The sequence below is a fragment of the Mesoplodon densirostris genome, chromosome 5 (assembly GCF_025265405.1).
Source record: "Mesoplodon densirostris isolate mMesDen1 chromosome 5, mMesDen1 primary haplotype, whole genome shotgun sequence".
NCBI lineage: Eukaryota > Metazoa > Chordata > Mammalia > Artiodactyla > Ziphiidae > Mesoplodon > Mesoplodon densirostris.
Window position 1 is genome coordinate 84,840,280 of NC_082665.1, and position 23,648 is coordinate 84,863,927.

At 37.2% G+C, this 23,648-nt stretch overlaps 1 protein-coding gene across 2 annotated transcripts in view; it reads right to left on the reverse strand.

Annotated features, from left to right (window-relative positions):
- The window catches only part of IFT80 (intraflagellar transport 80), a 109,684-nt gene that overhangs the window by 38,810 nt on the left and 47,226 nt on the right, over positions 1-23,648 (reverse strand). For both annotated transcript variants that reach the window (XM_060100004.1, XM_060100003.1), the window contains one exon: positions 4,777-4,956. In XM_060100004.1, the coding sequence (XP_059955987.1) occupies positions 4,777-4,956 (180 nt within the window). The remainder of the gene's footprint in view (positions 1-4,776; positions 4,957-23,648) is intronic.

The window sequence follows — 23,648 nt, forward strand, 5'->3', positions numbered from 1 at the left end:
AACTAACTTTATTGCTAAGAAAAAGAGTTCTCAAGATATTCCTGGCCAGCTGGGTTTTTGCTAGGAACCTGGTAATCACAGTGCGTTGTTTTCCCTTCTCCCATTTTCCAAATTGTTTTCATTGCAGCCGCCCTGTTTTCCCTTTGTCATTATAAACTGGGAATATGGGGGAGAGGAGAATAATTAAAATTCGCATTTATTTATAGTTTTCCAGACCAGAGAGTTGGAGCTGGAATGACTGGATTAGTCTAGGTTATCATCTTTTAGAGAGGGGATGGGTTTGTTTTCAGTTGCATATAGAATAGCTGCAAAGTTAAGTAGTGCATTTCTGAATTATACATACATGTGAATAAGGGAAAGTATGCGCGGTGAGTAGATTTTAAGGGGATTAGTGATTTCTATGTCCTCGTATTCACGTCTTTATGTAAGTCTCTCCACTGTGTGTAGACTGGACCTTGTAGCTTGCTTCCAGTGAACAGAAAGAGGCTAAAGTGATGAGATGACACTTCTGAGTTCAGGTTATAAAAAACTGTGACTTACGTCTTGCTCACACTCTCTGTGCCCTTCGTAACTGCTCTGACAAAGCTGCCAAGTTGTGAGCTGCCCTGCGAAGAGGCTACATGCAAGGAACTGAGGGTGGCCTCCAGTCAACTGCCCTCAATTCAACAGACGTTGATAAATGGAATCTTGCCAACAACCTTATCAGTTAGCTTGGAAGCAAATCCTCCCCAATTGAGCCTTCAGGTGCCACTAAGCCCTGGCCAACACCTTGATTGCAGCCTTGTGAGAAATGATGAGCCAGAAACCCCAGCTAAGCCATGCTTGGATTCTTGACCCACAGAAACTGAGAGATAATAAATGTTGCTGTTTCAAGTCACTAAGTTTTCAGGTGATTTATTATGCAGCCATAGGTAACTAATACAGTTATGGTTGCTAAACAGCCAAAAGAGATAGACTATAGTGGATATCTGTTGGTTTCTGTCTGCCCAGAATCAAATGCTATCTTTTCTGGTAAATATGCTTTGGTTTTCCTTTGGGAAACCATTCCCCCTATTATTCTAAGTGACTAAGTGGTTTAGATGGGGTTGACTCATCATTCCCTCCACCTCCCAACGAAACATACTTGACCCAGACCTGGCACATGAGATCCAATGCTGAGACTTCTGCTATAATTAGTAAGGGGCTGGAGGGGAAAGCACTCTTTCTGTTGGACTTGAAGTTGGTAGAATGTAAGCCTGGAGCTACCAAGGCCGCAAAAGAGAGACAGCATTTATGAAATTGAAGCCAAAACAGAAAAAAGGACCGTTGAGGAAGAAATATGATGGACTCCTGTTGACCTTATTTAAGCCTCTGGATCCAGTACAGCCTCATCAGTCCCATCTCTTGACTTCACATGGACCAATAAATTTCTTTCGTTTCTTTATTCTTTACCTTCATTCAATTAATTTGAGATGAATTTATGAAAAAACAAAAGATTTTCAACATATTAATCTAGGAGGTCCCATGAGAACAGGAACCAAGCCTGTCTTATTCACAGCTGTACTTCCCATTGCCTAGCTCAATGCCTGGCAAGTAGGGCATTGAATAAATAAATGAAATTGTTCTAAGAAAAAACTATGAATAGACCCAGCTTAGCAAAAATGCAATACAAATGTCTTATAATCACTGAGAGAGTAAGACCCCTTTACAAAAATAAAAATACTATCATAGTCCTAAAATTTTGAAAGATTATTTGCAAACTTTAAGTATAAAGACAACTTGGATTAGATAAGCTATTTAAAAACCTCCATTGTTCATCTTATCTTATGTAAAAATCCTCTAATTCTAGGGTGATTCCTTTTTATTATGAAAGAAAAACTTCTCCTTTGAATATATTCTCATCTTGGGGCATTTCTGAAAGTAAGGCAATAATATATTAGCTAGCCACCAAGCACTACATGAGTAAAAGTGTGTCCCCAAATCAGTTGATTAGAACTCACAATGCATTCTTTGCCATAGACACAATACTATAAATAATGTTTTGGTTCCCAGGTTGACTAACAAAAATATATATTTACACTATCACCTAGATCCAAACACTCATTTACAAGAAATACAAAAGACAGAGAAGTACGTCAAACCACATCATGGTGATACAATTAGCAATGTCCACACTGTGGGGCTGGACAAACAATTTGGTTTCAACAAATAAACCGCAGGGGGAATAATAGAGATGGAAGGGGAATCTACAGACTAAAAGAGACTTAAAAGATATGTCAACCAATTGCAACATGTAAACCATTCTGGATTCTGATCCAAACAAACAAACTTTAAAAAATGTGACATGGCGGAAACAATCGAAAATTTGAACACTTCTTGGATATTTGATAACGTTAAGGAATTATTATCATTTTTAATGTATGATAATGGTATTGTGGGTATGTTAAAAAGAGTCCTTATCTTTTAGCTGTATATATTGAAAACTTCATAGCTGAAATGATACCTGAATTTGCTTCAAAATAATTGGGGGGGTTTCCCTGGTGGCGCAGTGGTTGAGAGTCTGCCTGCCGATGCAGGGGACGCGGGTTCGTGCCCCGGTCTGGGAAGATCCCACGTGCCGCGGAGCAGCTGGGCCCGTGAGCCATGGCCGCTGAGCCTGCGCGTCCGGAGCCTGTGCTCCGCAACGGGAGAGGCCACAGTGGTGAGGGGCCCGCGTACCGCAAAAAAAAAAAAAAAAAAAAAAAATTGGGGGGAGGGGGAAAGTAGATATGGACATGGATGAGGCAGGCTTGATCATGGGTTGATGGCTGTTAGGGCTGGGAGATGAGCACATAGAGGTTCATTATACTATTCTGTCTATTTTTGTGTGGTTTAAATTATCCATAATAAGTTAAAAAAATTTTAAATAAGAAAGTAGAGGGGGCTTCCCTGGTAGCACAGTGGTTGGGAGTCCGCCTGCCGATGCAGGGGACACGGGTTCGTGCCCCGGTCCGGGAAGATCCCACATGCCGCGAAGCGGCTGGGCCCGTGAGCCATGGCCGCTGAGCTTGCGCCTCCGGAGCCTGTGCTCCCCAACGGGAGAGGCCACAACAGTGAGAGGTCCGCGTACCGAAAAAAAAAAAAAAAAAAAAAAGAAAGTAGAGGGACTTCCCTGGAGGGCCCGTGGTTAAGACTCAGCACACTGCAGGGGGACCAGGTTTGATCCCTGGTCGGGGAAATAAGATCCTGCATGCTACAAGGTGCCGCCAAAAAAATTTTTTTTTAAAGTAGAACAAAGAAAATATATAAGGTACCTAATTATTATCAATCTGGTGACCATTATCCAGATTGTCTGTGAAAATCTGGATACTTAGTCTAAAGAATACCTGAACAGACACATCCAAGAAATCACAAAATACATGCTTCTAAATTTTTTTTCAAAGATTTTTTTTTGATGTGGATCATTTTTAGAGTCTTTATTGAATTTGTTACAATACTGCTTCTGTTTTATGTTTTGGTTTTTTGGCCGCAAGGCATGTGGGATCTTAGCTCCCCGCCCCCGACCAGGGATGGAACCCTCACCCCCGCAATGGAAGGCGAAGTCTTAGCCACTGGACTGCCAGGAAAGTCCCTCAAATTTTTATAGTAATTATAATCATCTGAATTCGGAATACTGAAGATAGAGGCAACTGCTATGGACAGGAGAAAGAAAGGAAGAAGATAGAGTTCCCTTTCCTTTGGGAGAGAGTTTGTCATCAACACATTGTCTTTGGCCACTCCTCCTAACTTTCATCAACTAACTTTTTCCCATTTTAGCTTGTCTTAGGTAATTCTTAAAAGGGGAAAAAATATTTTTTAATCAGGTTAAATAAACTCATACAATTATAAATAAATAAAATAATGTAACCCTGACAGTGATCAGCAGGTTATTACATCTGCCTTGAGGTCAACTCCAGCAGTTAAATCTAACTTGTTACAGCTTCCTTCCTTCTTCCTCAACTGAATCCACATATTCCCTCAATGCTTCAAGTTTCACTATCCCTGTTGTCAAACCCAAGTTCATGTGCCGGAGGCACAGTGAGGTCAAACAAACCAAGACATTGAAGTTTGGAGCACAGAAAGCTTTATTGCAAGGGCTAAGCAAGGAGAAAGGGCAGCTCATGCTCAAAAGTCCCAAACTCCCTGACAGTTTTGGGGGAAGAGTTTTTAAAGGTAAGATTTGGGGTGAGGGCTACAGGGTATGTGATTTTCTTCTGATTGGTTGGTGGTGAGGTAACAGGGTGATGTTTCTGGAATCTCAACCTTCTGGTTCCAACCAGTCTGGGGTCTACATGCTTGTGGTCAAGCATGTAGTCACCATCCTCCAGCTGGGTTGGGGTCTTAGTTTCTGTAGAACAACTCAAAGATATGGGCTTTTGTACCAGGGAGGGCCCCACATGGTCCTGCTCAGTTTCAATGCCCTCTTTTCTTTGATACTCCTGAACCTTGAGGGGAACAGGTGAGGGACAAGAAAGGGAATAATGTTTTGGATAGAGAGGTTAACCATAAACTTGGCAGAGAAACTCAGGTTTAGGGGGCCTCAATTTCCTCCCTGCCTCAACACCATAATTTCAGTACCTGTGGGCACTCATATTCTACGTCAGTGAAAGGTTCTTATTTTATGTCATGAAAAAGTCACTAATGATATAGTTAAAATATTTCTAGTATGACTGAATCTTTATAAACCTGATTTAAATATAATTAATGAAGATAATTCCATTTTCTGTATTGTAAACTAATGTGAAAAGAAGATTTAATCAACCTGAAACATAATCATACCTGCATGGTCCTTCTTTTAGTTAATGTTACTTGAAAATCCTTCCACTCCCAATGTTGCTCCACCACATGTGCAAAAACAACATGTCCATTTCCACAGGCTCCAGCGATCTGGGTGCCATCAATTGACCACGTGATATTAAATATGCTGCCAGTGTTGGGCTTTTCTAAAGCATATGACCACTGGGGAAGAAAGAACAAGAATAGAATCAATTTATTTCAAAAACATTTTAAAGGAGTTTCAAATTGAACATATGTTAACATACTAGGATGATTTTTTTTAAAGAATGTGTCTTTATTCTAGAATTATTCAGAAATATTTTTCTTAATAAAATGATAGCATACTGAAATGGAAGATATAGATGTGATTTTTAAAGTATACAGTAGAATACATAATATGATAAAAGAGTATGAAATCGCTCAAGAACTGCAAAACACCCACACCATTTTGATTTACATCATTTAATTTTAAGCAGTTAATACTAAACGGGTAAATACAAAGATTACGTAGGAAAAAAAAAGACATCTTACTATTAATTCGTAAGGATCTCTATAGTCCACACATCTAAAAATTTGTTACAATATTTCAATAGTGTCACTAAAAACTGAAACTAAACACACAATGTAACTAAAACACCTCTAAAACACATATCTTAAACCATGAAAGTACAGGTAAATAGATATTTTCCTTTTTTCTTTTTCTCACAGTGCAGTTAAGTATAACCTCTTCTAGAATCTGTTTGAGAAAGCGATCTAGCAATATCAATAAGCATCAACTGGAAAAAGGAGATTCTTGTGTGTGTGTGTGAATAAGACAGTAAGAAAAAAAACTTTTTCAAAGATGGTATTATATGCATTTTCTTTCATTCTTTCAGATGAAACATACATATTTACTAGATGGATGATTTATTTATTTGACTAAATTTATTTATAGTCTCTTTCCATTCTTTTAACCTTACAGACTACAGACAAATTAAGTCTTGCTTTTTTGTTGTTGTTGCCCTTGGGTGGGCATTTATTTTTGTTCTACATTGGTTGTTTGTTTGTTTTAATATTCATTATCAGCTATGGGCTCACTGACAAAAAATTTGGAGAAAATAGAAAAAATATAGAAAAAATTCACTAATCTACACTACTATAAAACAAGACTTTAAATTCCCAGTAAAAGTTCACATATCCAATAAAAAGGCTGTATGACTCTTACTACCCACTGACACTTTTTGTCAACTCCTTCCCATCCCCCTTCAAATCTCTAACTATTGCTTAAGTAAAAGACTCTAGATAACGTTACTATGAAGAAGGTAATGAACTGTAAGCTTTGCTTCATCAGCAGCATAAATATATATACATAAAATTCACATTTTTAAACTATTTACTTTAAAGCATGATTTTAAAATACCCAAAGAACCAGATCACCCAGAAAAATCTTACTAAAATTAAATATTTATCTAAGAACTCATGATGCCCGATCCTAAGAAGAGAAAATGAAAAGAAATTTTAGGTATTATCATCACCCTATATTCCTCTGACTTCTTTCAGAGTCCGCATGAACCATGATACCCAAGTTATATTAAATTCTTACCTTCTAAAAAATTAAATGATTTCTTCCTCTTTGTGATTACTCTAGTAATAAAAAAAAATACAAGCACAAGCAAATCATCAGAGAAGGAGTCTTGAATAGTTACTAAATTTGAGGGGACAGGGTTATATTTTGTCCAATCAGTAAAGTTAATAATTTTTATTGGTAAATCAAAAAGATTTATCATTTGTCCTTTTTTTTTAAATTGAGGTATAGTTGATTTACAACATTATATTAGTTGCAGGTGTACAACATAGAGATTCAAATTTTTTTTAGATTATACTCCATTTAAAGTTATTATAAAATACTGGCTACATTCCCTGTGCTTATCATTTGTGCTTTTAAAGAGACTTTTAATGCTCTAAGTCTCTTTTCTTCTCCAAATAAGCCATGGAACACTGGAATCACATTTGCATTTCCAACCACTAGAAAGAACTGAAGCTGCCTCCCTGGATGTAATTTAGTGGTGCTAGCAGCAAGAACCCTGAAGATGAATTTTTACCTATCCCTCTCACTTATGCTAATCTCTTTGACCAAACTATCCCTTTGTTTAAGGTAGTGTTACTCAAAATGTGCTCAGGCCAGCACCATCTATATCACTTGTGATCTTGTTAGAAATGCAAATTAATAGGCCCCGCACCATCCTACTGAATCTGACCCTCTAGGGGATGAGGACCAGGAAACTTTTTGTTGTTGTTAGTCTGTTTTTCTTTTTTAATTTTTTAAAATTGAAGTATAGTTGATTTACAATCTTGTGGTAATTTCTGCTGTACAGGAAAGTGATTCAGTTATACATATAAATATTCTTCTTTAAATATTCTTTTCCATTATTGTTTATCATAGGATATTGAATATAGCTCTCTGTGCTATACAGTAGGACCTTGCTGTTTATCCACCTTGTATATAATAGCTTACATCTGCTAACCCCAAACTCTCACTCCATCCCTCCCCCACCCCCCCCACCACCTTGGCAACCACAAGTTTGTTCTCTATGTCCGTGAGTCTATTTCTGTTTCGTAGATAGGTTCATTTGTGTCATACAGTATTTTAGATTCCACATATAAGTGATTTCATATGGTATTTGTCTTTCTCTTTCTGACATACTTCAATTAGTATAATAATCTCTAGTTGCATACATGTTGCTGAAAATGGCATTATTTAGTTCTTTTTTATGGCTGAGTAGTATTCCATTGTATATATATACACACCACATCTTCTTTATCCATTCATCTATCAATGGACATTTAGGTTGTTCAGGAAACTTTTAATGAGCTCTTCAGGAGATTCTTAAGCATCACAAAGTTAGGACACTCGTCCTCAACTCTGTACATTAGAATCATCTGGGAAGCTTTTTTCAAAAAAAAATACCAAAAACCAGGAATACAACCAAATAAATCCAGAATTTCTTGGGGTGGTGTCTGGATATGTTCTTAAAAGTTCTCTGGGGGCTTTCCTGGTGGCACAGTGGTTAAGAATCCACCTGCCAATGCAAGGGACATGGGTTCGAGCCCTGGTCCAGGAAGATCCCACATGCCACGGAGCAACTAAGCCTGTGCGCCACAACTACTAAGCCTGCGCTCTAGAGCCCATTAGCCATAACTACTGAGACCACATGCCTAGAGTCCATGCTCTGCAACAAGAAAAGCCACCTCAATGAGAAGCCCGCACAGGGCAAAGAAGAGGAGCCCCCGCTTACTGCAACTAGAGAAAGCCCCCGTGCAGCAACGAAGACCCAATGCAGCCAAAAATAAATAAATTAATTAATTTTAAAAAAAGTTCTCTAGGTTATTTTAATGTAGAACCACTGTTCTAAGAGAAAAGAAAAATCTGTGATTCACGTTAAGACTATCATTAGCTGCTGACTCACTGTTAATACCAAGCCAATGAATTTGCTAACACTTGAGATTACATGACCTTTGTTTTATCCTCTAATCCAGCTTCTTTGTTATGTATAAATTTTTCTTACATTCATCAAGCTAATTTTTTTTGAAACTTTTTATTAGAATTTCAAACATAAAGTATAATAGGAAGAATAACATAAAGCAGTGGTTCTCAAACTTTAATGTGTATTAGAATTACCTAGAGGGATTGTTAAAATACATGGCTGGGCTCCAGTTTCTCTGATTTAGTAGATCTAGAGTGGGGGCCAAAGTGTTTTCATTCTAACAAGTTCCCAGGTGGTGCTCAAGCTTCTGGTCCAGCAACCACACTTTGAGAATGGCTGGTATAATGAGGCCCCATTACCCAGTTTCCAACAATTATCAACTAATAGGTAATTCTTATCTCATGTATACTACCACCACGGCCCAGATAATTTTGAGCAGTCCCTCACATCATATCATTTCATCACAAAATACGTCGGCATATATCACTAAAAACACAAAGATTTTTTAACCCAACCTCAATACCATTATTAAATCTAAAAACAATTAACAGTAACTCCTTAATATTATCATAGTATCTAGTCACTGTTCAAATTTTTCCATTTGTCCTTCTTTTGTCTCCAGTTTGTTGGAATTAAGATACAAATAAGGGGGCTTCCCTGGTGGCGCAGTGGTTGAGAGTCCGCCTGCCGATGCAGGGGACACGGGTTCGTGCCCCGGTCCAGGAAAATCCCACATGCCGCGGAGCGGCTGGGCCCGTGAGCCATGGCCGCTGAGCCTGCACATCTGGAGCCTGTGCTCCGCAACGGGAGAGGCCACAACAGTGAGAGGCCCGCGTACCGCAAAAAAAAAAAAAAAAAAAAAAACAAATAAGGTACAATCATTTTGCTTGGTTGCGAAGTCTCTTAGATTTCTTTTGATCTATAAGTTCCCCTTACACATGTTCTTTTCCCTTGAAATTTTCTGTGGTTGAAGAAACTGGGTCATGTCCTGTTGTCTCCCATAGTCCGGATTTTACCATCTGTATTCTCATGGTGTTAACATGGTAGTCTGTCCCCTTTATTTCCTGTTAATTGATAGTTAGATCTAGAGTCTTGATCAGATTCAGGTTTGATTTTTTTGGCAAGAAAACTTCGTAAGTGATGTTCTGTACTTCCAGCAGGAAACATTTAATGTCCAAATGTCTTCTTATGCTGTTAGCAAATGATAATCATTGCCTAGGAGGACTAATTCACTTACAGTTGCAAAATGGTAATATTCCAATCCTTCTTTCTTCATTTACTAACTGTAATAGTGCTACAAAAAGAAACATCTCCTCGACTATTTGGTTACCCTGGGATACAGTTCATATATCAAAGGCAGAATAAATTCTTGATTATTTCCCTTTAATAATATATTATTTTCAATAATATATTTTCAAAAATATAAATTTGAATAGTGACAATATTATCAGTAGATAATTGATAATATTAAGAAAGTACTGTTAACTGTTTTTAGGTTTAATAAGGGTATTGAGGTTAGGTTAAAAAAGAAGTCTTTGTGTTAGTGATAAATACTGAAATATTTAGTGATGAAAAGACGTAATGTTAGGGATTTGCTCTAAATGATCTGAGCCATGGAGAAGTAGGTGGTGGTATACATGAGATAAGAATTAGCCATTAGTTAATAATTGTTGGGTAATGGGTAAATAAAGGTTCATTATACCAGTTGGTTCCCTTGTAACTTCCAAATGTAACCAAGAAATGTTACTGTTTAGTATCAAGAACTCATTAATTTTAACATATTTGATGTGTTTTTATAAATACAGTGCTCCAATTAGCCCAATTTTAGCCAGTGGAATCCCCTTTCAGTTGGTTCTTTAATCTTTTCGACAGAATCCTGTAGTCTTTGATCACTTCCCCGGCTTTGTACAATGACAAAATGTTCCAGTCTCATTTTTATATTTCCTGACCCACACCTGGCATCAGTCTTTTCTTCGGTGAGTCATGGTGCACTTTATGGAAATACGGAAAATCGTACTGAAAAAAACCCCACAAGTGCTAAGGGTGCTCGCTGTTACTGAGTTGATCATTAAAGCCTTTTCTAGGTCTTTTTAATAGACAGAACTAGGAAATTTTTTCAATAACTCAAACTGATACTTCCAATTCAAATCCAGGAACTGTCGGATTTTTATTTACCCTCTCCAATCTTACCTCAGTATCTGCTTTCACTTAGCCAAAAATCCCAGCTCTTAAGAGCATCAATATAAATACTCAGAATAACAACATCAACACCACAAGCAAATAGTTACAAAAGAGTTAAACATTTTTTTTCATTCTTTTGCCCTTAAGCTTATTTCCCTTCTTTTAAAAATGATAACTTTATTGAGATATATTTCACGTTATAAAATTCACCCTTTTAAAGTACAGAATTCAGTAGTTTTTTCAGTGTAGTCAGAGTTGTGCAACCATCACCACTACTAATTTCAGAACATGTTTATCACCACAAAAAGAAACACATGCCCATTAGCAGACACTCCCATTCCCCCCACCCTCACCCCCAAGCTCCTGGTAACCACTAATCTACTTTCATTTTCTATTCTGGCCATTTCATGTAAATGAAATAATACACTATGTGGCCTTTTGTGACTGGCTTCTTTCACTTAGCATAATGCTTTCAAGGTTCATCCATGTTGTAGCATGCATCAGTATGTCATTCCTTTTTATTGTCAAGTAATATAGTATTGTATGGATATACCATATTTTGTTTCTCCATTCATCATTTGATGGGCATTTGAGTTTTTCAACTTTTTTTACTATTACGAATAATGCTGCTATGAACATCTGTGTACAGGTTACTGTGTGGACATGTTTTCAATTCTCTTGTATACATACCTAGGAGTGGAATTGCTGTGTCTGTGGTAACTCTATGTTTAACATTTTGAGAAACTGCCAAAATGTTTTCCAAAGTCTTAGGATAATTTTCTGTTGAGTCTCTACTGTAAGCAGAAGGAACAATCAAATCATTTAAAGTCATTTGGACTAGCTCCTCTCTGGGTAGGTATACAAATGACTGAATATACAATTAGGCTCATTTTTTTCATTTACTTTGGTTTTAGGAATTGCTTTCTAAAAATTTAATTTTGTTTTATAATTATGTAAAATATTTACAGGGTATCAAAATTAAATTTACCCAAAAAGTATATAAAACAAGGTATAATCAAAGAAGTCCAACTTCTATCCCTTTTCTCTCTCCTATTCTCTCCTTCTCAATATTGATAATTATTTTTTAATTTTATGTTTTATCCTTATATCTTTCTTCATTATAAGTGTGTATGTACACAGCTGTGTGTGTGTCTTGTGTGTGTGTGCACGCACCAGCATTTATCTAAGAAAGGGGTAGGAGTAGTGATACAAATATGTCCAATATGAAGACATTATCTATTGTAGTATATGGATATATTCTTTTATAGCTATTGATAGTATGATCAATGTTTTTACGTACTCTGTATATCCATACATGTGACTTCCAGATTGCTATAGCTGAAGCTAAAATTCTCCAGTAGAATCCTTGAAAGACTCATGGGAATAACATTCCTTGAGTTCTTGCATGTTTATACCAGTATACTTATGACCTTTATACTTAAAAGTCAGAATAGCTGTAGTATCCTATGTTAAGCACTGTACAGTGACGCTATTAAAATCTGATGGCATTCTGATTTTCCTCCATTTATGAGTGACTTGTTCTTTTCCTTGGATGCCCACAGGACTTATTTCTTCTTCTTTAAACTCCTACAGTTTTATTAGTGTATATCTGGGTGTTGGCCATCTGGGTCAATTTTCCTAGGTATCTGGTATGCCTTTTCAATATCAATTTCAGATCCCTTAGGTCTGAGAAAATCTTTCTTGAATAGTGGCTTTTAGTATTTTTCTGTTCATTGCCTTGGACTTCTCCTTTAAAGATTCCTATTATATGTACTTCAGATTTTCTCTGCCAGTCTTCTGTATCTATCACTTTCTATCAAACTTTATGTCTTTTGCCATTTCCTTGCTTCCATTTCACATTCTATTTATTTTAAGGCATCATCCACTGTGTTCATTTGCTCTTATATTCCTTCTAGCTTGGTCTTCACTTCTGTAATAATTTTTCCTTTTATATATAATTCCCTCCTGAGTTCTGTCACCTCTTCTTAAAAGTTTCCCATTCTCCTGTCACCTCATTTCCTAGTTTTTCTAATTCTGATTTATATGGTTATTTCATAGCTTTTGTCATGGTTTTAAAACATCCTTCAACTTCTTTTGAATTAACTGGTTGCAGTGCTTGTCTGTTTATGGCATGGTTTTTTTGTCTTTGGCAACATTATGGGATTTGACTGTGATCTTGATCTTCTGCTCATTTTTAAGTGAAATGGGTTTTGCTGTACTTTTGGGAGGAAGGGATGTTCCAGAAGGATAGCTCTAGAGCTCTCTCTTCAGTTGTTTTCTCACAGTGATGTAAAAAAAAAAAAAAAAAAAAAAAAAAAAAAGCCTCCATTTTTTGAGACTAGCATTCTCTGCTTCTCCAATTTTATTTGGATCTATTCCCATCTTTGCTCAATTATGTCTGTTCTAATCAAACTGGATTTTAATCTCAGCAATTTCTGCAGTACAGGGTTTTGTCCCAAAAGGAAGCTTGATTTGTTAGTTTGAAGAGTACATTCGACCCAGACATCTCCAGCACTGTCATATCCTGTCATGATCCCCTTGCACTTACTCAGAATTGGATTCTACAGAAATTTCTTTCCAGTTTCAGCTGCTGTTCTCAGATTGGTCTGTCTCACTTTCTGGTATTTGTTGGTGATTTGGGAGTTCTTCACGCACATCTAGAGAACATTTGTCAAACAGAAGTAAAGTTCTGTGCTTCTAGAAATAGATAATTATATTTAGATTTTTAGGTACCAAAATCAGAAAAAAGTAAATTCATATTTGTGCTTCTTGGTGAAAAAAACAACAATACATGGTTTGTTGTTCATTTAAAAAAAGGTTTTTTAATGTTTTTAAGTTACTCCACCAGAGAGGAAGTTTACTTTAACCAATTTAGCCTCATCCAAAATAAGTACAGACATATTTGAAAATTTACCATTATTCTATTTTTTATTCATTCTCCCACAATTATAACTTTGCCATTAAATAACTATGTTATTACATTATCTGTTTACATATCAGTACTCTCAAAAGGGGTGAACTACTCCTAGAGTACAGGTATGGATGTCATTCCTTGAATAGTCAGAGTATCACACAGAACTGAACACACAGGAATATTTGTTGAATGGATGAATGAATGTGTCTGTGTCTTTAAGCAAGCCTTCCTTCCCAGAGCTTAACCATGACTTCAACCAAACACGACTTTTAAAATTTTAAAAAATCCAAGGAGCAAATTAAAAGCCAAAGATTTACAAATTTTAAACTAGCCATCTCAAAAACATCAACCAAACTGACTAAATGGATCAATTCTAGTAAAACTAGTCAAAATGCTACAATTGAAGTCATTAATTGAGTTACATCAGTTGAGTTAATGTAAATCATTAAAAACCAAAAAAATATATTTTGCCTGTACAATGATGCATTAAAACGCAACATTTGGACTTCCCTGGTGGCACAGTGGTTAAGAATCTGCCTGTCAATGCAGAGGACACAGGTTCGAGCCCTGGTCCGGGAAGATCCCACATGTCGTGGAACAACTAAGCCCGTGCGCCACAACTACTGAGCCCACGTGCCACAACTACTGAAGCCTGTGCACCTAGAGCCTGTGCTCTGCAACAAGAAAAGCCACCACAATGAGAAGCCTGCACACCGCAACTAGAGAAAGCCCACGCGCAGCAACGAAGACCCAACACAGCCAAAAAAATAAATAAAATAAATTAATTTTTTTAAAAATGCAACATTTATGGAACATCTATATGTTAAGTGGTTTTCTTTTAATAAATTTATTTATTTTATTTTGGGCTGCATTGGGTCTTTGTTGCTGCGCGCGGGCTTTCTCTAGTTGCGGTGAGCAGGGACTACTCTTCGTTGTGGTGCGCGGGCTTCTCATTGCAGTGGCTTCTCTTGTCGTGGAGCACAGGCTCTAGGTGCGTGGGCTTCAGTAGCTGTGGCATGAGGGCTCTGTAGTTGTGGCTCGCAGGCTCTAGAGCGCAGGCTCAGTAATTGTGGTGCACGGGCTTAGTTGCTCTGCAGCATGTGGGATCTTCCCAGACCAGGGCTAGAACCCGTGTCCCCTGCATTGTCAGGCGATTCTTAACCACTGCACCACCAGGGAAGCCCTTAAAGTGTTGATTTTAAAAAGATTAAAAGTAAATTCTGTAATAGAACTCTGATGTTGTATTGCTTGCTAAGTTTCTCACTTCTGACCAACAGGGTCTTATTACTGTAAAGGCAGCCCAGTTCCCTTACTTTATGTTTATATTTTATGGCTTTATGGTTTCTAGCAAAGTTGGTTTTATAGCAAATCTGAAAATACAATTCTAATTTTCATTATAAAGACAGAAATTTATTCATGTAGAAAGAAAAACTCTCAGAGAATTAAACTGAAAATTTATGGCAAATATGGCTAAGGAGGCTTTGAAACACAAATGGCAACCTCCTCCATTTTCTAGGACCTGGCCCTCTCCAGCAATCCCTATGGTTACTGCATTAGAGTCCTGATGGCCATGTTTATACAACATACCCCAACCTGATCGACCAGGCATGAGTTCTTAACCAAGGTTGGGCCAGTGACCCCTTCCCTGAGGGTATTTAAAACTAGGACTAAGATTCTTATCTCAGTCTGGCTACTCTCCTGAGTAGAGATGTATACTTGAGGACTGTTGACATTTGTCACTATCCAGCAGGTAAACTGGGGAGGGTTGGGGAGGGGTCAGTTTGCTGGGAAAGGAAAAAGAGGAGGGATATGCATAGAGAAAAGCAGAGGCAAAAGGCACAAAGGAACCACTTTGTGTGTTTTCTTAGCATTCCAGTTTCTGATTCCTGAGGCCTAGCTACATCCTTTCTCTGGCTTCTAGAAGATAACCATGTAATTTTAGAGCAAATTGCTCTTTTTTGCTTAATGGTTTCTGTTACTAGCACCCAACTATAATAAAATGTAGGACAAGTCTGAAGTTCTAGGATCAGCCACACTTCTCTAGCACTACCTCAGCTTTTCCCACTTCAGGCACATCATGTAGGGTGCTACTTCCTCCTCTACAAACCTTATATTAAAAAAACAAAGAAGCACTACACTAATACTACTCAGGAAAGGAAGCAAGCAATATGCCCAGTGCCCATGGAAAAGGCATCATAGAACTGTGGAGTTGAAAGGAGAGAGGCGATCACTTAGCCCAGATCATCTATTTTATAGATGAAGAACCTGAAGGCCCAGAAGAAGCCTTTAACTTTGTAAATTCACCACTGGAGTCTTGACGCCACGGCTCTACAAACATATCAATACTATTCCTACATTAAAATAAAATAAAATAATCATACTGGACAGCACAATGCAGAGAACAATTGAGAATTCGTCTTCAAATTGTTGACGTATTAAAGGATATTACATCTCTTTGAGTGAGGATACCATTTTTTTCCCCTGTATTCTGTCAAATTGCTTAGGATACCATTCTTTTTTCTCTGTATTCTGTCAAATTCCCAACAGGGAAATGAGAGCTATTTAAACTAAAAAAAAAAAGACTTGATTATAACAACTTTTAAAAGTACCTCTTAAATGTCAACTTCACTCTTCTCTTTACTACTTCTATATAAATATACTAGAGTAAAAGGATCCTCAAAAGCATATCTTTAGCCAAGTTGGATTAATTCAATTCATAAAATTGTGCATTCACAAATTAAGTTTAGGAGGAAAAGAAAATAGACGCAAAGTTTCTTATTTTTCTTTAAGGTACACTAACGATTTTTAAGATCAGTATTCTCTCTAATATTTAATTAGAGAGAATTTGCCTGCAGCAAATTGCAGGCTGTCTTAAATTACGTGTTGACATACATAATTGACAATGAAAAGTTACATATTGCAGTATGACCAGTTACTGCAGATGATGAATCATTGCAATTATTTTAACTGAATGGGAGAATGAATGGAGGGAAGACTTTTTATTATAATGACTAACTGATATTCAAGAACAGAGAAAAATGAAAAAGTTTTCTCTTACATAAGCAATAGCACCACCTGCTGATAAATAAAAGCAATGACGTCAGTTAATTTAAAATCTGGCCAAAGGTACTTTATATATTCAGATCTTTTCCCTTGAATTCTGTTCCACTTAACGTAATATAATGCAATTCATTAATATATTCTGTGTATTTATTTATAATTGTTAATTTTAAAGTTTTTACCATACACATTTGAATCATGCATTTAAAAAAATCAAAGGTAAAAATAAAATGTATTATGGAATCCAGGGAAAAATTTTAGTTTGTGTCTGATATTCTCTGACCACTTCTCCTAGAATAATGCCATCTCCCATACCTACCTTTATTTATTTATTTATTTATTTATTTATTTTTTGCGGTACGCGGGCCTCTCACTGTTGTGGCCTCTCCCGTTGCAGAGCACAGGCCCCGGACGCACAGGCTCAGCAGCCATGGCTCACGGGCCCAGCCGCTCTGCGGCATGTGGGATCCTCCCGGACCGGTGCACGAACCCGTGTCCCCTGCATCGGCAGGCAGACTCTCAACCACTGCGCCACCAGGGAAGCCCTACCTTTATTTTTTTTATAGCATTTATTACCACTTAACATATCATGTATTCATTCTATTTGTTTGTTTATAGTCTTTTGTCTGCTGGAATAAAAAGCGCTCAAGAGCAGGGAATTTATTTTTGTTTACTGCTGTTTCTTTTTATTATTTATTTATTTATTTATTTATTTTAGGCTGCATTGGGTCTTTGTTGCTGTGCGCGGGCTTTCTCTAGTTGCAGTGAGCGGGGGCTACTCTTTGTTGCAGTGCGCAGGCTTATCATTGAGGTGGCTTCTCTTGGTACAGAGCATGGGCTCTAGGCGCATGGGCTTCAGTAGTTGTGGCACACGGGCTTAGTTGCGCCACGGCATGTGGGATCTTCCCGGACCAGGGCTCGAACCCGTGTCCCCTGCATTGGCAGGTGGATTCTTAACCACTGCACCACCAGGGAAGTCCTCTTTTATTATCATTATTTTTTTTTTTGGCTGCACCGGGTCTTAGCTGCGGCACATGGGATCCTTCACTGCGGCACACAGGTTTCTCTCCAGTTGTGGTGTGTGGGTTTTCTCTCTCTAGTTGTGGTACACAGGCTCCAGGGCACGTGGGTTCTGTAGTTTGCGGCACTCTGCACTCGGGCTCTCTCATTGAGGCACCCAAGCTCAGTAGTTGTGGCACGTGGGCTTAGTTGCCCCATGGCATGTGGGATCTTAGCTCCCCGACCAGGGATCGAACACACGTGCCCTGCATTGGAAGGCAGATTCTTTACCACTGGACCCAAATGGGACTACCAGGGAAGTCCCATTTACTGATGCTTCTTTAACACCTAGGGCAAGTGCCTGGCACATAACAGAATCTCAATAAACATTTGCAAAGAAATTAATGAATATGAAAATAAATGGACAAATGAATATGCAGTGTATTTTTAAGCTTCCTTGAAAGTATAATAGCTGTGTCAAAGACTTCAAGGATCTTGGTAGACCTTGCCAAATTATGCTTGAGAAAAGCTGTACTTCAACACTTTATGAGGAGGCCCATTTTCCCATTTTCTGATGAGTGGGAAATGGCATTAGAAAAAATGAACCCATTACTGAAGAAACTGAATATACTTGGGGGTTCTGGAGGCATTTACAATACACTTCTTTTATCCTTTCCTCATTTTTTTTCAGTTAAAGATTTCCTATTTGGTTCTTTTTTATAATTTCTATAAGACCACTGATTTAAAGTCTTTGTATAGTAAGTCCAATGATGGGCTTCTGGAGGGAGTTTCTATTTCTTTTTTTCCTATGAATGAGCCATACTTTGTATACTTGTGATTTTTTGTTAAAAAGTGGACATTTTGAACATTATTATGTGGTAAACTCTGGAAATCAAATTCTTCCCCCCTCACCAGGGCTTGATGTTGTTTCTTTTTGAGGGATACAGTCATCTGTTTATTTAGTGACTTTTGCAAAGACTGTATTCCTTTCATGGATGGTCACTGAAGTCTTCATTCTGTTATCTCAGTGGTCAGCTAGCAACCTGACAGAGCCAAAAACAAAGAAAAAAATACTCTCCCACTCTGCCAATGGGCTCTGAGCTGGGGTACTCCTTCAACACCTAGCCAGGCCACCTATAATTCGGCCTTAGCCTTCACCTCCTGCCTGTGCAGAGCCCAAAGACCTGCCAGTAATACTCCTCTAAAGTCTTTTCTGTGTGTCTGGCCCTGAGCGTGTGTGTTGCACACTGAATTCCTCAGTATATGTGACAGCTCTCCAAAGCCGTTATTTTTCCATACATCTTCCTCCTCAGCCTCTTCCTTCCCAGGCTTTTTTGGTTTACCTGCAGCTTGTCCCATTCACCATCCCTTGCCCCATTCACCATCCCTTGCCCCATTCACCATCCCTTGCCCCAAGTGGCTGTGGGTAGTATGTCTTTACATGCTTTCAACAGATGCCACCTGGGAAACTACTCCAGCTCTGAGAGATTTCCAAGGAAGGCAAAACAAAGACAAGCCTCTGTGCAGGTGTCTCAGGGGAACCAAAAAGCATAACTAAGCGTAACTACAGTTTTCTGAGAACATGATCCATATTGTTCCCCTGGCATCAACAAGCTGCACCAGAACTCAGGCTGCCATTCCCGTGGCCACTGCCAAGCTGGGAATGGGGGATGGTAGGCAGGTAAGCAAAAAACGCCACAATGCTTTCTTACCAAAATTTAGCATCCTCTTTCTTTCTTCATTAAGTATTTCCCTGGTTGCTACAAAGTTTTGAATTAGATTCCAGAGCTCTGAAAAAGTTGATTCTGATATTTTTTCTTTTTGCCAGTTAATGGTTGCTTGAGTGGAGGGACCAATTCTTGGAGCTCCCTACTCTACCATTTTCTGCAACATCACTTGTTTATTTTTATTGAAGAATTTTTTAAAGACCTTTACTGCATCTGTACCATTGATACACAGTCATTAAAAAAGGTTCACACTACACAAAATCATATAAAGAAGCAAAAGATCACCCAAATATAGTATTGGGTGTACCTTTAGCCACAATAGTTAGTAGTTAGAGGTAGTTAGAGTTATGGGTATACAATTTTATACAAGTGAGATCACAGAATAAAACCTGGTCTTTCTACTAAATAACTTACCATAGATAGCTTTCCAGGTTATTAAACATAATCCCTCTTCCCCACTTTTAATGACTTGAGGGTATTCCATTTTAGGTATATAGAATATTAACCTAATCAGCTTCCCACTTGTGGACACTTTATTTCTGATTTTTACCATTATAATACTGCAATGAAACTGTTATGCATACATCTTTGTGTACTTGTCCAGTGATCTTTAGAGTAAATTCCTAGAAATGAGGGGAAAAAAGATTGAAGAAATAAGAATAGAGCCTTGTTGACCTGTGGGACAACATCAAAGGTCTAAAAAATTTGTAATTGGACTTCCAGCAGGGAAGGGAATGGGGCAGAAAAAATTTGAAAAAATAATGGCCAAAATTTCCCCCAGTTTGGTGAAATCATAAATTTACATATTCAAGAAGTATAAAGAATCCCAAACAAGTCAAATACAAAGAAAGCCATACACTATCAATCTACTGAAAACCAAAGACAGAGAAAATCTTCAAAGCAACCAGAGGTAAAGGCCACTTTACATTCAGGAGAGCAATGATACCAACAGTAACTTATTTCTCATCAAAAACAATAAAGACCAAAAGAGAGTAGAACAATATCTTTAAAGTGCTGAAAGAAAGGAAAAACAACTCTGTCAACCCAGAACTGTAAATCCAGGAAAGAAAAAAATAAAAACATTTTTAAATATACAAAAAAGATAGAAAATTCATAACCAGCAGTTATACACTCTGAGATATGCCTAAAAGAAGATTTATAGGTTGAAGGAAAATTGTATCAGATGGAAATTAGTATCTTTAGGAAGAAATGAGAGCACTAGAAATGCTAAACATTTCTTTCTTCCTTAACTTCTTTAAAATGAATATGACTTTTAACAGCAAAAACTGTATCATATTGTGATAGATGTAATATAATTATAGCATAAAGGAAAGGTGGGTAAATGGAATAACATGGATGCAAGTTTCTTATATTTTACATGAAGTGGTATTATATTAACTCTAAGTAGTATGTGAGACAAAACAAGCACCAAGTAATGCTCATTCTCTGGTCAAGGGGCCAGGTAGAGGGGTTGCAATGCAGGACGGAACCCTTTGGACATAACTACCCTTCTCCAAACACACACCATGAAAGAAACCATGGCACTCTCCCCACCAGGCACTGTGTGCTGTGGAAACAGTGGGATGGAGCCCTGTGGAACATTCCTCTGCTGCACTCAAGTGAGCAGAGGTAGCACCCTTCAGCCTCCCCACGTGGTGCTGTAGAGACAGAGCCCCTCAGACCATTCCAGCCCTGCAATGCCAAAGCAGTGGCCGTCTCCAGTGAGCACTGTGAAGGCTGCCCAGTGGGGCCCCCATCTACCATGCCTGATTTACACTAATGACAGCAAAGAGGCAGCACCCAACCCCCTCGCTACAAGAGTTGGGGTAGGATTATGGAGAGGAGGGAACGGGAGAACGGTATTCTTTAAGTCTATGTACAAAGCCCTTGGAACACCATCAAGCAGCTATTCATGCAGCTGACTTGAATCAACACAGTAAAACCATGACAACTAACTGGACTATGGAATACCACCTAAAATGGCTTTGAAAATGAAATTGATATTTGGACAACAATCCAAAAAAGTGAGCCAGGATGTGAGTTCTGAACCAATACAGGTAACTTGCCTGCTTAAATAGAAGATGTAAATAGGAACAGGAGTTTCGTATCAGCCTAGTGAGGGTCTTTTTAGAAAATTCCAATTTTATGATGAAAGTTAATGGGAATATTAGATTTACTATATAATAACTGAGTTGGAGTAATGTGCCTATACAAAAATATTAAAATTTCTGCTTTTTCAAATATTCTTCTCATCAGTCCATTTACATACATGCATAGTAAGGAATATATTCAAACCGAAACCTATTATTTACAGCCTCCAAGCATTTGAGATTTTTCTCCCACTAGAAATATTTCTTGAAAAACATTAAAAGCAAATATTTACAAAAATCACATTTTTCTAGGCTTATTATTTCACAGATAACCTGAAAGTTTACACCAACATCATTCTTTAAGCCTTATATTAAAAAATTACTGTCCAATTTCTGTCAAGGAAGCCTAGATAAGAATTTTTAAAATGTTGATTAAGAACACTGCACTCAACTAAAAATCTGTGAAGAGCTCTCAGAAGAGAGCTCTCAAGATAGAAATCCGATAAATTTGTAGCAAATTCTTCCTCAGGACCAGATTTTTATAATATCTAATATTGAAATTATTCCACAGAATCTGGCCCTGGATAAATGATTACTACTATTAATTATACAACTTTAAGTTGCAGATTTTGAGGAAAAGAAAAGAAGCAAGGAGCTACATTTAAGAGTGACATTTCTAGGTTGAAGAGAACATGTACTTAACTTCTTAAAAGAAGACTTAATAAGTTTTTTTCAACAGATAAACAACTGTGTGAGAGAAGTATGCAGCACCAGCTGACTTAAATTTTCAGCTCTAACTTGACACCACTTACTCAGTAAGTAGAAAAGGTGAAGAATCTCAATAAGCATTGCCCTTCTTACCTTTCACCATACGAACTTGCCTTGACCCTCCAAATAGATTAGTTCTCATTACTAGGAACAGCCTGTACCTCCTTGTAAAATTTATTACAACTGTAATTAAATAACTGAGTGGGTAATTAATCACTTAATACCTGTCTTAGCAACAAGAAAGTAAACTCCACAAGGGGAATGTCTGCTTGGCATTTTTTAAAAAGATGTGCAGGAAGTAATTGTGCAGTAGGTAATTTGGTTTTGACTCAAAATGCTTATAGCATTTATATCTTAGTGAACAGAATTACTTCCCAATAAAGATGTATATGTTCTATATCACCTTAAAAACAATTTTCCATGTTTTAATTATATATACATATAAATTAAATAGCTTCAAAACTCAACATTTGTTTAAAAAGGAAAGAAAACTGAATTACATGATTAGAGAATCCAATGAATTTTGCAAGCAAAATAAAGGATAAATCTAGTTTTTTCCCTCTTCAAAAATTATACAAAGCATATCTTTTATTTGAAAATTTTAGAAAATGCAGTTACGAAAAAAAATCACCTATCACTTCAAACTCCAGGGATAACCATTGTTAAAATGTGTTATATTGTCAGCCTATTTTTCTGTTCATATATAGACACATATCTTTACACAAATAGGACCATCCTATGCATAAAATTTGTAACATTTTTCTGACTATATATCTTAAAAATCTTTTCATGGCATTATGAAAGCAGATTATCACTTTTAATAGCTATATAACAATCATCATAATAATTATATTCCATAATTAAATAATGTCCTAATGTTGGAGATTTAGGTTGCTTTTCATTTGTTAAACTATAAATAACACTTCATTGAGCATTCTTTTTTTTTTTTTTGGCCACGCTGCATGGTTTGTGGGATCTTAGTTTCCTGACCAGGCCCTCAGCAGTGAAAGCACCGAGTCCTAACCACTGGACTGCCAGGGAAATTCCACATTGAGCATTCTTTATCCTACTATTTCTGTAGGATAAATTCCTAGACCTGGAGTTGCTGGGTGGAGGTACAGTATATGTACATTTCTTGGGGCTCCAACATACAATGTCAAATTATCCTCCAGAAAGTTTTGAACAAATCAACATACATATCTATTTCTAGACACCATTCTAGGAATAGACAGAACGTAGTTTAATCAAATAACTCATAAAGTCTAAATGATAATCATATGAAGGGAGATATTATAAAGTTAATAAAAATCATGCAAAAAGAAAAAATAATTGCAAGAGTTCCAAATATTTTCTGTGAAAATATACAACAGAAGTAAAACAAAACAAAAAAATCCACTGGTAATTCAATGAATGTAAATGCTCCAATAGTATTTAAAACCAGTTATTTTGAAAGAATCAATTTATAAAGTTGAGACAATATCATCACACACATTACTCATATACTATAAACATTTTCCCTGTAGCAAAATGATAGGGTATAGATCATTCCTAAGGACAAGATTCTTATAATATCTAATACTGAAATTCTGACATAAAATATGGCTCATGGATAAATGACTGTTACTATTAATTATATAACTTTAAGTAACAGATTATGAGAGATAAAATAATT